The sequence below is a fragment of the Ovis canadensis genome, chromosome 16 (assembly GCF_042477335.2).
Source record: "Ovis canadensis isolate MfBH-ARS-UI-01 breed Bighorn chromosome 16, ARS-UI_OviCan_v2, whole genome shotgun sequence".
NCBI lineage: Eukaryota > Metazoa > Chordata > Mammalia > Artiodactyla > Bovidae > Ovis > Ovis canadensis.
In genome coordinates, this window is record NC_091260.1 from 30,914,195 (window position 1) to 30,929,987 (window position 15,793).

At 37.8% G+C, this 15,793-nt stretch overlaps 1 protein-coding gene across 1 annotated transcript in view; it reads right to left on the reverse strand.

Moving 5' to 3' along the window:
* Positions 1–15,793, reverse strand: part of ZSWIM6 (zinc finger SWIM-type containing 6) — a 208,785-nt gene that overhangs the window by 53,847 nt on the left and 139,145 nt on the right. The window contains exons 3-4 of the mRNA XM_069556467.1: positions 9,926–10,074; positions 6,202–6,352 (exon numbers count right to left, since the gene is read on the reverse strand). Coding sequence (XP_069412568.1) covers positions 6,202–6,352; positions 9,926–10,074 — 300 coding nt within the window. The remainder of the gene's footprint in view (positions 1–6,201; positions 6,353–9,925; positions 10,075–15,793) is intronic.

Sequence of the window (15,793 nt, forward strand, 5' to 3'; positions counted from 1 at the left end):
GGGATCGAACCTGGGTCTCCTGCATTGCAGGCAGATTTTTTACCATCTGTGCCACCAGGGAAGATTGCTTCTTTCCTATAACTCTCCTTCATAAACATCCTGTAAAACCATGCTAAGTTCAGTCTATTTATTTACTAATATGTGAATAAATTACTCTATAAAAAGTGCTCTACAGTTCATTCAAGCCTATTCTAATTTCTCACGTCTCCCGGTGGTTGCACCTCTACTCCCTCTATACTCCCAGTACCATCGTCAGCAGTAAAATCAAATACTTAATACATCTATTCTTTCTGATCAGGAAACACAAAAGACTCTGAAAAGAAGGGTTAACAGGAAGGCATCAAAATGGTGTTAAGTGGTAAAATTATATTCTCCTGTGCCCAGGAAGACAAGCTGGTAGGTGACGAGCAATCCTGATATGTGGTTCATTAGGATTACACGCTATACTTACAGCTACATGGAAGTTTCCAAGGCTATACTGACATCTTTTTGCTGCACGGGGACTCTGGGAATTGCTGTTTTCTCCACGGCACCAGCAAAAGCGTATCAACTTACATGGCAAGCTATACTGGAATGCTTTCCAGTTTTCAATGAGCAGCAGTTACTCCTTAGCCTATTTACTAGCCACTGCTTTCCTGGTGGCTCAGCTGATAAAGAATCCGCCTGCAATGCCGGAGAGCTGGGTTCGATCTCTGGGTTGGGAAGAACCCCCGGAGAAGGGAAAGGCTACCCACTCCAGTATTCTGGCCTGGAGAATTCCATGAACTATATAGTCCCATGGGGTTGCAAAGAGTCGGACACAACTCAGAGACTTTCACTTTCTTTCAATCAACTTTAAAATGTGGAAAGCCTGAGTTTGCCTTTACCATAAAAACTAAGTATGGGGCTCAAAACAGTGGGGGAATTACTAAGACTTTTGCTTCTGGAGACATAAGATAGCATAAAATTTCTCCACAATTACCTTCAAAGCTAAACCTTTAAAATCTTACTCCTGGCTCTGCACAAGGCCCTCCGGTTATTTAGAGTACTGTTTTGAATATGTGACTAAAGCGTAAGTTTTCTTCTTTATTCAAGAATAATGTGGGTAGGTGCAGAAGAGGCCGATAGAAGTAACTATATCTGGGATGACAGCATGGACAGGGTTCTAGGTCCATGAAGTAGGTACATGTGTGCATGCTAAGCTGCTTCAGTTGTGTTTGACACTTTGCGACCCTATGGACTGTAGCCCACCAGGCTCCTCTGTCCACCGGATTCTCCAGGCAAGAACATTGGAGTAGGTTGCCATGCCCTCCTCCAACGGATCTTCCCAACCCAGGGATCGAACCCACATCTCTTACATCTCCTGCACTGGCAAATGGGTTCTTTACCACTAGCTTCACCTGGGAAGCCACATGGAGTAGGTAATATTTAGTATTTTGCAATATATGCAGTCCCAATGGGTGGGCTAGGTTCTCTACTACTCAGTGTAGATTTATCCTGATTTTGAAGTCCACTGAATCTTCATACCCACTCAATCTATCCAGCACCCTACCAAGGAATATTATTATAACGACTGCTCAATAACAGTATGGGGCTTCGCAGGTGGCACAGTAGTAAAGAATCTGCCTGCCAATGCAGAAGATGCAAGATCCCTGGGTTGGGAAAATCCCCTGGAGTAGGAAATGGCAAGCCACTTCAGAATTCTTGCCTGGAAAATTCCATGGATAGAGAGGAGCTTGGTAGCTTATAGTCCTTGGAGTTGCAAAGAATCAGGCACAACTGAGCAACCGACCACACACAAACACAGTAACAGCATACAAGGAAATGCAAACTAAAAAAATCTAACTATGGCTATTTCTACTCACACACAGTTAGGTGTCTATATCAAAAGCTTTGAAGAAAACTCAAGAGATACCACCTTGTTCTTATGAACCAAGTGAGCACAGCTCAGAGCAGTAAGACTCTGGTGATGGCGGCCCAACCTCTCCCTAAGAAACAAGGTTTTACATGCCAGAGAGCAAAACAGATGACTCAGCTCAGAGGAAAAGTGTTTAAAATCTGGAGGAAAAGTATTACATACAACATATTATGAAAATGAAAATTTAAGGACTCTCCCCGGTGATAAAACTGTAATTAAATCTTATTTAACTGTTTCCTCTAATGATGTCCATTTTAATTAAGTTTTAATAGACTGGTAGCCATAACCTATAGTTTTATGAAGTGAAGTGAAGTCGCTCAGTCGTGTCCGGCTCTTTGCAACCCCACAGACTGGGGCCTACCAGGCTCCTCTGTCCATGGGATTTTCTAGGCAATAGTACTGGAGTGGATTGCCATTTCCTGGCAAAGTAAACTTGTGGTCTAAGAAGACATTTAAGCAAGAGACCCATCAACACAGATGAGAGGTTACAATATATTCCCTCATCCCTAAAGACCCCCCACAATAATTAAGTGTGCTGAACAGTCAGCCACTAGGGCTAACAGCAGGTGTGCTCACCACCAATCTGCACTGGGCTGTTCCTTGAAACCCAAGGGTTATTTCTGTGATCTGCTTTCCAGAAAATATGCCTGGAGTAAAGAACACAACTGAAAAGGTATGTGTTCTATAGCTCTAGCAGACATGCGTCATGTCTACCAAACATGCAGCTTCTCCCGCTGTACTGGGCTTTCTGTCTCAAGATTTTAATATATACATGTTCTCACAGCTGATCATGATACAACAACAATCATCTTGAGAAAACTGTCATATGTCTGAGAAAACATCAAGTAGAGAAAAGTAAAATTAATATAGGAAAAACTGATTCACAGGATCTTAATAGTAGGCATCTGAACCTATTTCATACTACACTATGAAAATCACAGCATAAATCAGAAAAATTAACTCAGACCAAATGAATATCATAGGCTTTTATTTTAGAAAAGAACTGAGCATAATTATCCCTTTGTTAGAGAATGGGGCAAAGAAATTGGGCCTATTCCTACCTCATATAAGATTGCATGCATTTATTTGAATGAAAGAAAGAACTAAATGAATAGGTTATTTTTTAAAACTAACTTTGAAACATTAGCACTTGCATTTTAATAAATCACATATACTCAAAAAACTGTAAATCTTGGGGGGGGGGTATCTGATCCTATGAAAGAAAAATAAAATTTTGTAATCTGGCTGACAATCTGATGCCTCTGAATCTCTCTGCCAAGAAGCAGTTACTTGGCTGAGATACTCTTACTTGTACACTTTCATCAGATTAAGGCTTTCATGCCAGGAATTTTTTTTCTCCTGGTGTTTTGGCCATTGCCAGAAATGGACCCATCGAATCCACCGGTGCTAAGGAGTTAAGCATCTGAGATTTAATTTAACAGTTTCAGCTTTATTAAGCTGTCACAGAGCGGCCCTACTTTGATAACAGTAGCTGCTCCAATTATGGCTTGGTTTAGGGTTGACAAGTATAATGATTCATTCGTGGCACATGAGAAGCAATAAAAGGTTGTTTTGCATTACAGCTTTAAAAATGTGGGCACTTTTTTCATTTAATTTGTCACTTAGCTTTTGCTAAGAGGACATTTAAATTGCAGTAAAAGGCAAATGGGGCTTTTAGTTTAAATGTAATCCCCATATTTAAATGATCTGTAATGGTGCAGTGTTGGAGTGGGAACACTATTGTCTCACAGTGGGTCCTGATGGTGACATGTGACATTTGTATTCAGGTCCTGTATTATCCATGTGGCTAAAGGGCTTCCAATTTCATTTCACAGCCAGAAGCCTGCAGAAAACACCAATTAACTTGCAGATCCCATTTGCCGACAAAACTCAGCCTCTTCTCAATGTCTGGCATCTGGCAGTGCTCAGCATTTAATTCCAAAGCAGAGCCTTGAAGCAATGTGAGCCCTGTGCAGGGGCACAAAGTCAAATTCCCCCATTTTCTTAAGAAGCAAAATCCTTTTCTTTTGTAGTCCAGAAGCAACTTTTAGTTAATTTTTTTGGTGAATGACATTAAGATGTGAGAGCTACTGTTACGCCCACATGAGATTCTTCACAGAACTTAGACCTCATTAAAATGGCAAGTGACCTCTGCTCACCATCACAGTCTGCAGGAGAATTTACAGCAGTCTAGCAATGACTGGATGGCAGGGCGGGGGGTCGGGGAAGGGTGGGCACGATTTGTGAAAAAAGAAAACACAGGCCAAGAATATGTATTCTTCATCCTGGACTCAACTCAAAGAACTTGTATAAAGCCTGGTCCATAATTAGAAAGGTAGTCCATCAGAGAGTATAACAAGAATCAGCTAGTGAAAACTTCTGCTTAATGAGAATTAATACTTTTGATTGGGGGTTGAAGTATATAATTTTCAAGGCCAACTTGCAAAAGTGAAATACAACTAATGGATTAAATGTAAACACTGAAATTTTTATTTAACTGTATCACTTGTACATTTTTTTGGTTACCAAAATATTTAGTTGATATTTTCTAATTAGTTATTTGTAAGTTTAAGCTTCTTTCACTAACAAAGCTCTTTAAATTTTATTCATCTAATATTAATCCAATAAGTTTTCCTGAAATGATTCCCTTCATTATAGTTTTTTTTAAATGTTAGTCCTTTTTACTGCCATAAACCAACTAGTCAATTCAACACTTACTGTAGAGTTACAAAACTGAGGAGTCTTTACTTATAAATCACTCAGTATTCTATATAAATTTTTGTTTAAACCACACATTACACTTGTGTTCTCCAGCTACCACACTGAGCTCCCAAACATTTCCTGCCAGGACACTGAAAGGATCCACTGGAGTTACAGACTGATTTAAATTCTGATTGAGGGAAAGGCCACTAACATTACTTCCGGTGACCCAAGGAAAGTACTAAGATTAAATTATTATAAGACACTTAATAAAAAATAATTCGGGAAAAGGTCAACAAGTATCTTAACACTGGGGAATAGCAGACACATGTTTAAAAACAAACAGGAGCTGTCATCCACAAACCGGTTCCTGAACACACATCCTATTAATGAGAAAAAGGAAACTCTGATGTCCAACTGTTTACCATCTTGCTGTATAACCTTAACGGGTCACACTATGTCATTTTGTGGACGTTTCCTAACCTCTTCAGACTTTAGTTTCCTTATCTGTAAGCAGTTCATCTCAAAGGTCCCTTCCAAACATTGTAACTGGTATCTTCACAGACAACAGTCTTTCTTGGTGTGAGCATGGGATCAACAGCATGATGTGGTCCATCAATAGCCAAGAGGAACACAGAAGGTGAAGGCATGAAGACTTCTACTATTTAATTTCACTGAAACTAGAAAGTGAAAGTGAAAGTCGTTCCGTCATGTCTGACTCTTTGAGACCCTATGGACTATACAGTTCGTGGAATTCTCTAGGCCAGAAGACTGGAATGGGGTACCTTTCCCTTCTCCAGGGGAAATTCCCAACCCAGGGATCACACCCAAGTCTCCTGCATTGCAGGTGGATTCTTTACCAGCTAAGCCACAAGGGAAGCCAAACCTTCTAATAAATATCCAGAACATAAAATTAAAACAGGCACTGACAAAATATTTGCCAAAAATTCCATTTGTCACATACAGATTTCTTAATAGACAACAAATTCATTATTAATTTCTCTAGCAATGAGTACTGAGTAACAAGAGTCATCTCTGCAAATTTCTCAGTAAACACAAGTAGTGGATTTCTCATTTTTTTCACCACCTGCTGTATTTACATCTTTACCACCATGGATTTGGAAAGCAATAAAAATTATAGAGTTTGCTGTGACTTTTCCATTCTGACAATCAGTAGTTCATCTAAGTTGAGAATAATTTTAAAAAATAACAACTCAAGTTACTTTCAATAACTTTAATGTGGGTGAAAGGAAAAACGGCCAAATTCCAGCTGAATTGATTACAATATTAGTCTGGAAACGAATAATGAATTCTATTGTACCAAATACCTATCTGGAAACACACATTCCCCACCCCGCCAAAATACTTAAAAGCAGATCCTGTGCTTGCTTCCCTCAACATCAGACAATTCCTCCCCAAACGGTGCCAAGACTGATTCCTGCAAATGTTTCATTCTCCCTGTCCTAGCCAGTGTACAATGGCGACAAGTTCATATAAGAGCAGCTCTCTCTTCTGCAATATTCTGACCATGCTTTTTACACTTTCTATCCCAGTCTTCAGCCACACACAACTCAATGGCAATCCATCAGAAGATTTACACTTACCCAGCTCATCCCAGAGCTGCCTGTATTTGTCAGTCATTGCAGTGCCTTGTTGCCTCCAAAGTGACAGACGAGGGTCAGCCATGAATTGCTCTGTTATCAAAGTCAACATTCGGGCCCCATTTGAGTCCCTCATCTTCAACATCTCCCGCACCTGGTGGGGGGAAGAAAATACCTTCAGAAAAATGTTAAAACATCAACAGTAATACAGAGACAGAACACTTTACTTCTTTGGGGAAGGAAGTTAGGGGGGTGGTGGTGGATTCTTTCAACACCATCCTTTTTAAGCAAACAAAAGTTGTTAAAAATAAGCCTCTGTCCTCAATGGCAATTTAATCAAAGAATGACCATTAATTGGTTTAAAATTGTGTTTTGGAATCCACAAAAGAAAAAATAAATTGCCTGACTTCCCAATTCCCCCCTAAAAATGTTTTTGCCAGACTGCAAAGCATCAATACCAAAACAAACAAGACAAATCATTTGGTACCTTCGTAACTCCCTGACTGACTGCACGTACCACCAGAGTAATGGAGTCTGAAGAAGTGTACCAAAAACTTTTTAGAGATCTTCTAAACTGATCTAATGATGTTTATAGTAATAGCATCTCTCCTTCATTTTTTTTAAACTTTATTCACATACACACAATTCACCAATTTAAACTGTACAATTCAGTGGTTTTTAGTACATTCAAGCACAAGCTGTACAAGCCCTTCGTTTTTTGAGGTAAGTTAGTAATTGCACTAGATTCTTTCTCACCAAGGGTTTCAGCATAAAGAGCAACACATATTTCTATTCATTCAGATGAGACTGTTTTTGCAATGGTAAGAGGAAATGTTCAGGGCTGTGTAAGTTCAAGAACTCTTGCTCCAAATGAGCAATCCTTATAGCAGAATCATAAGTGACTTCATAAATTAACTCTGCTTCTCTGTTTTGGAACATCAAGCTCTGTCCATTATTCTTCTGTTATAGTTCCCAAATAAATGAGAAAGCAAAGAAAGAAATATAAGGCTAAGTTGTTCTACAGGAAATCCTAATGAATCCATCCATTCCTAAAGCGTGAAATGTTATGTGTTCAACAAATAGGAATCTAAGCTGAATGCCAGTTCTCTGAATAGGAAATTAGTAGAGCAAGGTCACAAGTAGTAGTTGAGAGGGGAAGAGTCCTTTTATTCAAAATTCTTTCTATGTGAAAGCCAAATGGAGGAGGAAATAGTAGATCTTTAATAAAGCAGCCTAAACCTCTAGGTCAATATACTCTGCCTCAGGCCTGTACCCTGGGAAGTAATGGAACCACCTCTCCACAGGCTTTAGAATTTGAGTCTTATAGAGAACGTGAATGCACTTTGACGCTGAATCACAGGAGTGTGCTTCCAGGAGGGCTGTTTCAGTAATCTTAGGAAGTACTAAAAAGCAGAAAGAAATGGAGTGGCCATTTGTTGGACATCTTGCTGAAGAGTTTTACATTTATAATTTGCCTTTTAATCTTCACAACAACCATAGTAAGCAGGGCAGATTATAACACTGATTTTACAAATTATAAAGCCATGCCTCAGAAGTGAAGTAACTTGTCCAAAGGACAAGAGGAATGACTGGAATCAGAATCCAGATCTGTCTTAACTCTGGAAATTATGCCATTTTGAAAATTAGATGCTGCTGTTACTTCATGTAACATATATAATATGTATATCATATATACACAGATAAAAATAGCAATTGCAGGCCCATCTAATTCCTCTTTCACATTGCTTCCACTAGGCCGCAGTGTACTTTCTACTGATGTGAGAATGTAAGAAATACTTACTGTGTGTCTAAATACACCAAACCTTTAATATTACCTCTTCAGGTTATAGATTTAATTTAGTATTTATTTCCCTGATGAATTTCTAACCTACTACTCAGCAACAGCAATGAAAATAAATGCTTTACTACTAAGCATATAAACCCAGAACTATTAACCAACGCTCAAGTTCATCTATATAGCCTAAAGGTAATTAATTTCAGACTGTTGACTCTGACGCATTACAAGAGTTTGAAGTGCTATGAATTACCAAAGATTCATTAAGTCATGTGAAATAATTTTAGAGTTAGATGTATTCTTGAAAGTGAAAAATGAAAGTTGCTCAGTTGTGTCTGACTCTTTGTGACCCTGTGGACTGTAGCCCACCAGCCTCCTCGGTCCATGGGATTCTCCAGGCAAGAATACTGGAGTGAATAGCCAATTCCTTCTCCAGGGGATCTTCCTGACCCAGGAATTAAACTGGGTCTCTTGAATTTCAGGCAGATTCTTTACTGTTTGAGCCACTACTATAATTCTTGAAAAACTGGCAATCTATATATGGTATATGAGATAAAAGTTTTTTTAAAGGCTGCACTGCATGGCATGTGGGCTCTTAGCTTCCTGACCAGGGATGGAACCTGTGCTCACCAAAGTGGGAGCTCAGAGTCTTAACCACTGGACTGCCAGGAAAATCCGGGGCTAAATATTTATTTAAAGGGTTTTCATTAATCAGAATACATTAGTTTTTGGCCATAAGCAGTAACAGTTTACTTTAATTTTTTTGAGAAATGGCAATCCACTCCAGTATTTTTGCCTAGGAAATCCTATTGGACAGAGGAGCCTTGTGGGCTATGGTCCATGGGATTGCAAAGAGTCAGACATGACTGAGTGACTAAACTTACCCACAAAAGGTTTTAATTACTATGAATATGACAGAAATTGTTTAACAAAAGTATCAACGAACCTAGTTATCTGTTCCTTTAAAACCAATCTGAATTCATTATCTATAATGATGGCTGCACCCCCAATGAAAAGACATTGCCTTAACATTATTTAAAAAGCATTTTATCCAGTATTTAGAAATGTGTTCATGGTACTAAAGTTCTGTGTAAAGCAACAGACACAGCTTCTGTTCACAATGAACTTATACTGAAGATAACTTTTGTCTCTTAGGCGATCAAATGTTTGTGATGAAAATTAACATTTACCAAGACCCAACTACTGTTAAGACACTACTGTTAAGATTATCATGTAACATCATAATCACAACAACTAGAAAGGATATGCTATTATTTAACTAAATTTATACATGAGGAAACTGACTTAAATAACTTGCAAAGGTATACACACTCCAGATTTTAGAACTGAGATTTAAACCCAGGTTTCTATTTCTCCAAAGTTTATGTACTTGAAACTAATTTTAAAATAGACATTAAACTAATTTTACAAAGCATATCTTAAGGACTATATTCAAATTTATGCTCTATTTGGGAAAATTAACCAGAAAAATTGAAAAAAAAAACAAAACTTTAAAAAATGGCATTTCAATTAATATCAAGCTATTTTTAGCATTGAACAGTTTTCCAAAATTGTATAAGAACTAAAAAAAGACAAAAATGGCCCATATCTTACCTAAAGACATCTAAGTAAATTAATGCTTGCATTACAACACAGAAGTCTCTAATGGTTGATTATAACTTTGTTTATTTTTTTTCCCTTGGGCCATGCCACTCAGCTGACAGGATCTTAGTCACCTCTGAAAAGGGACTGAACTGGAGCCCCAGCAATAAAGTGTGGAGTCCTAACCACTGGACTGACAGGCAATTCCCATTTCTTTACAAAAAAAAAAAAAATTCACAAAGCAGCCTTTATCCTTTTCTATATATGGTCATATATACTTTCTACAAATGTATATATTTAGAATATTTCTTTAAAAATAAAAAGTCATACCTTTGCAAAGAGCAAATTAAGCTGCTTCCCTGATCCGTGGTACCCGCCCTGGGAAAGGAACAGTTTAACCTGTTCTTGAACCTGCTCTTCATCTAAGTGCCAGCAGTTTTCATCATCTATACTAGCACCTGCTGTTGGATCAGGAGCACCTAGAAATAGAAAGAAAAAATAACACATATGCTAGATAAAAACTCTGTGCTAACAGGACTCTGACAATAAACTTGAAAAGAATTAAGATTCTCTACTTTTTGCCTAAATACTTTTTAATCCAATCTCAACATACATACAAATGTATGACCAAAAATAAGTGTGAAATTATTCTTTTATATGCAGAACTTTGCTGGTCTGTGCTAAGCTGAAAGGTAATGACTTAAGAGCTGAGACGTTTCCTTTTTTTCAACATCAGAGACTGTTCATGAGATGAGTTTACAGGTTCTCTAAATAAAAAAATTAACAAAAATGTCTCATTGTAAATATATTGTTTATAAAACTCTGCTGTGTAGACTTGTTAGTAAAATGTTTTTCAAAGACACTAGAAAAATATGAAACCAAGTAAACTCAGCAGAGTATTTCTTTACTCTGTTAATTCAAGAAGCTTTCACCATTATTTGCTGCTGTATAAACTACATGCTGACATAAGTCTTTAGTTGCAGAAAACCAAAGATTAAAAAGGGAAATCAAGCCACTTGGGAACAGGCAGTGCAGCTGTTGTACTAAACCAGGTTGTAGTATCACCTTGCCAAACTGCGTAAATATTTTATTGCTGAAGTAAACACAAAAGATAACATCTAAGTAACAGTCTACAGACTACCTTAGAAATTAAAATTACCCAGATATTTAGGCAAGTGAAAACTGTTTTATATTTATTAATAAAATAAAATGGTATTAAAGGCCTAAGATTCATTAAGTAATACAAAAACTAATCTAAAACCTCTCATTAATAGTGTTTCATCTGCTTATTAAGCCCTAAAAAAAAAAAAATCTGTAGATATGGTTCCACACTTCTTTTAATAATCTTACCCACACTCATTTGGCCAAGGAAATAATCACTAACATGCGCTTGGGACCAGGTTCCATTAGTCTCTAGGAGCAAGAATAGGTCTGTGAACCTCCCTGAAAAAGTGCGCATTCATTCATTCAGCCAACATATTTGCTGAGATCCCTCTGCTAGACTCAGGGATGGAATGGGGTACAAAATAGAATTCCTGTCCTCATAGAACTTACTATCTAGTTCAATGGCTTTCAAACGTTTTTGACTAAGAGCCACAATAAGAAACATAATTACCAAACCCAATAAACCTGTGTATCTAGACACTTACATGAACACATCTATTTATTAATCTGAAGCAAAAATATGATCAAAAAATATCCTTTCTGTAAAAGTGAGAAGGTCTGATATTTTCTGTACTATTTCACTTTTTAAAGGCTCGTCATAATTTTTAAAGCTGATTTCATAATGGGTTGCGTCTACTACTATAGAAACACTGCTTTAAGTGTGTGAAACAAATACCAATGTAATCACCCATACAAATATATAAGAATAAATGAATTGTTCACAGAAGAGCACAAAGAGCCAGGAGACTGTGTCAGAGAGCCCTGACTGGCCTTGGATTGGCAGAGTAAGCATATGGAGCTGAGATCTGCCGTGAGCACATTAGAAGGTAACTAAAGGCAGGAAAGGAAGCACTCAATCTACATGTGAGACTAAGAGCTTAGGCAGAGGTCCCAGGCAGAAAGGAACATGGTATGTGGATGAAACAAAAGATACATGTCCACACAACTCAGCAGCAGAGGATGAGGGCGAAGAGCAACACCAGACAACTGGAGAAGAGAAGGGCCAGACAGCACTGCCAAGGGAGGAGCTTGGCTTTTCTCCCTAAAAGTAATGAATGGAAATTCACAACAAAGTCATGCCAAGTAGAAAAGAATACTCTAGGAAGTAAAAGATGTTCTGCTCTGATACACATCAATCTCAACAGTCTTACCACAGAGTATTAAACAGCCATAAAAATGAATGTGAAGATTCTTTATGTACTGCAATGGATATACCTGAGATATGGGTGATCAGGGAACTCAGAGAGACATGGTTTTCTGGATTATACAATTAGATAAAACACTGGACATCTCACTCCCTGATACACAGACCACCAGAGCAGGATCAGGTTTCAGGGAGGAGCACTGTTTGGATCATGAGTACAGATTTTATTATTGTTATTTTTAAAAAAATATTTTGGCCACACCTCTCAGTATGCAGGATCTTAGTTCCCCGACCAGGTATAGAACTTAAACCCGCTGCAGTAGAAGCTCTAAGTCTTAACCACTGGACAGCCAGAGAAGTCCCTGAGTTCAGTTTTAGACGTGGTGAATTTGAAGTACCTCTGACATACTCAGCCAAGAAGAGGGGAAAGGATTTAAAGTACGGAGCTAGATATACTATGGGATGCGGTACAGGGTAAAAAATTGTCTAGGATGGAACCATACAGAAGGCCAACATTTAAAGGCTGGGCAAGAGCCACTATCAGCCAATCAAGTACTGGGAGGGATGGGAGGAAAAGGAGGAGGGAGAAAGATATAAATACATTCCACTCCTACCAAGGAAGGAAATCCTATCAAAAATGAACTACTGCTCAAGTATCCTCACATGAATTAGATTTCATTTTCTTCTCACAATGTCCCCTGGAGGTGAGTACAGCTCATGATCCCCTGTCTATAGAAGGAGAAACACAGGTTCAGAGTGGTTATGACCTGTCTGTCCACAGCCCACACTGCCAAATGCAGTCTCCCAGTTCTCTCCCCTGCTGAAGAATATATCCCAGAACCTTGGAGCTCAAGTTGAACCCTGAAAGCATCAGGCAGCGGTTATCAACCATAAATCAAAGAAAAATTTATGGAAGAATACTGGGATCTGTTAGCATGTTTCTTCTTTACAGGGAAATTTAAACACACACAATATTGTGAAGAGCTAAGTAACTACTGGGGTTATATCTGTATCCCATTGGGATACACAACCCCTAATCCAGCTCACCTCTTTGATTCTAGAGAAAGATGACACAGACACACACCTGCACAAAGACAGGCCTCTGTTTCCTCAACCCTAGTCTTCTATTATGTAGGAATAAAAAATTAAGTAATGAAAATTAGAAATCTTCTGTGACTATGCAGATAACAATTTAGTCATAAGAATGCACACAAAGGTAATTAGTTGATAAATAAAACATAAATTTACTCTAGACACAACTCAACATTTTAGGAAAAAAGACACGTACACTTTACATTATACACCAGGAAATTCATGTTTACAACCACCCTCCCAAAAGAGGAAATTTATTTATTAAACTTTAATGCTAAAGTCTAAACGCTTAAATCCTAACATGTCATGATTATATGCATTAAAATACTGCCTAAGCCTTGCATAAGATGCAGATGTGCAAGATTTATTTCTACTTGCTAATGGCTGTCTATAATCAAAGACAAACCTCTCAGAATTTCGCTTTGAGAAAGGCAGGCAAACAGAAACATAATTCAAGCATTTATACATTTGCTATTAGATATAACCCACATTGGGCAGGAACCAGAACCTGGGTATATAAATTAAATGGTCCTTTAAAGTGTTTTAAAACTATCATATTTTTTACCCTTATTTATAATTATAAACTCTGTAACTTTTACAACTGTGTAATTAATCTTTGTGAGCATTTTATGACTTAAGCTTAATTTTACAAAGTTTCAAGCCTTCAGGGAAAGTGAAATTATCTGTTGAACACAGTGCAACAGTTTTATTGGCTCTTGCTCCCAGCCAGAGTGTATGAATTTGATTCACTCTCCTACCCTGGTTACGTAACGCCATAGGAGGAGAGCAAAGGAGCATTCACGAACGTAAAGGACTACTGTCCGTCTCTGGCCTTCGCTGTCTGCTACTTGATTTGGTTCTGCTTTAGTTTTGATTTACTCCAGTATCAAAACTCTTAACCCAGCAGTTCTCAAGATCAGGAGTGTATCAAGACTCCTGAGGCACACTGTGAAAAGCAGATGCTTAGGCACCACTTCAGACCTACTGAACCAGAATCCTTGCCACAGATAACATGGCCGTGGAGATGCGAAGTGTGGCTGGGAAACACAATTCTGTATTTGGAGGGAATCTTAAACATGGTGGCACATTCTGGATCTTCGGATTGAAAAGTATTCAGGGTCCAGTGTACTCACTAAAGTACACTAAATTTAAGACCTATTGACTAAGATATCTGTCTGTTATCACATAAACAGTCATTTCCAAGCACTGGACACTACCAAATCACACTGCAAATTTTAAACTGAGATATTAAGACATATTCAATAACTGGTTTATGCTATGTTTGGTATGTGGAATTATTCACAGCTTTGTATTCTAGTGGGGAATTTAATTATTTCTCTTTTCTTAAAACTGCTGGGAAACAAATTCAAACAAAAAGTTTAAGGCTTTAGTTTTCATCTTCATCTTAACTGTGACCTAACTGCCTCAATACCATGGTTGACCAAATAATGCTTTAAGCATTTATATTTAAGTAGCAGTGCTCTTTTTTTGTTGTTGTTAAAATTAAACTGTCAAATTCAGTCTACAGAGGAAGAATGCAGGAAGCAGATGTTTACACTGCAGAGGTGATTAATTCAGCCTCTTTTGCAGGACCTATAAAGGAATGCCATCTCCTACAGTTTTAGTGCCTGCTATTAAAGATAGGAAACATTAAGTCTGTGGCTTACAAAGACACTGGTACACCTGTCTTACAAGCTGAAGGCAAAAATTCTGACATCAAACATTGGCACTGAGAGAGAAAAGACAACGCAGCAAACTTCAGTGATACAGGTTTAGAAAAAAAAAATCTTTAGCAAGGATAAGAACTAGACGACCACTGAAAAATAATCTAACAATGTGTACTGAATAAACACACACTTTAGAAAAGCTTTAAATTTTATTCTTACTGAAATCCTCATTTCAAGGCGGTAACTAATGTCTTCATTTCCAAATACAAATTTGTGGCAGCTGAAACAGCCAGATCCTTCATCACCTATTCTCAGTGGTCAGTCCATGTAATTCTACTGCCATGATGCAGTGTGGTGTCCTCTCTAAGAGCTGTTAGAGGACAACCGGTTTAGCCTGGAAGCTAATGACAAAGGGAGTCCTGGCATGCGCCAGCCTCTGCTCCCTCAACAAGCCACCTTCCCTTTAGCTAAATGCCAAAGAAATAAATAAGTAGCACTGTAATCAGGATATAGCTCAGGGAACTCAAATAGGCCTGTCAAGGTTTATAGCTCCTCTACTCTTTTCCTCTCACCTGACTTTATTACTCATCTCTTATTATCTTTTAATTTACTTCAGAAGTTCCAGCAATATACTTATTCACGTACAGAAATAATCATGTATTTTATATGGATAAAGAGCAATAAAACACTTGTACATTCACTAATGCTCATTAAAAAATGAAGAATGTAAGCATAGAGTGCTTAAGAGTTAGGTCATTTTCCATAACCTAACTAACAGATGTATTAATATATTAGCAATTACTTGGTACACAAATAATTAAATGCAAAGTTCTCAGAAAGTCTCATTTTTACATAACCTGACTCTTCTGACTTATTAAAAGAGATCTACTATGTTTGCAAGGTTCAAGAATGATTTGTTCAGATTATTTTCAGAGATTTTTTTTAAAAACTTCACAAATATTTTCCTCAGCGATACCACTGCCAGCTGAAGATTCACGTCAACTGCCACATCACAATGATGGATAACAGCAACTTAACTTTACTCCTTTATAACTCTCCTGACCTTATGAAATAGACTCTCTTTATAGACTATGTTTTACAAATAAGAAAACTAAGCCCTGAGGAGATTTA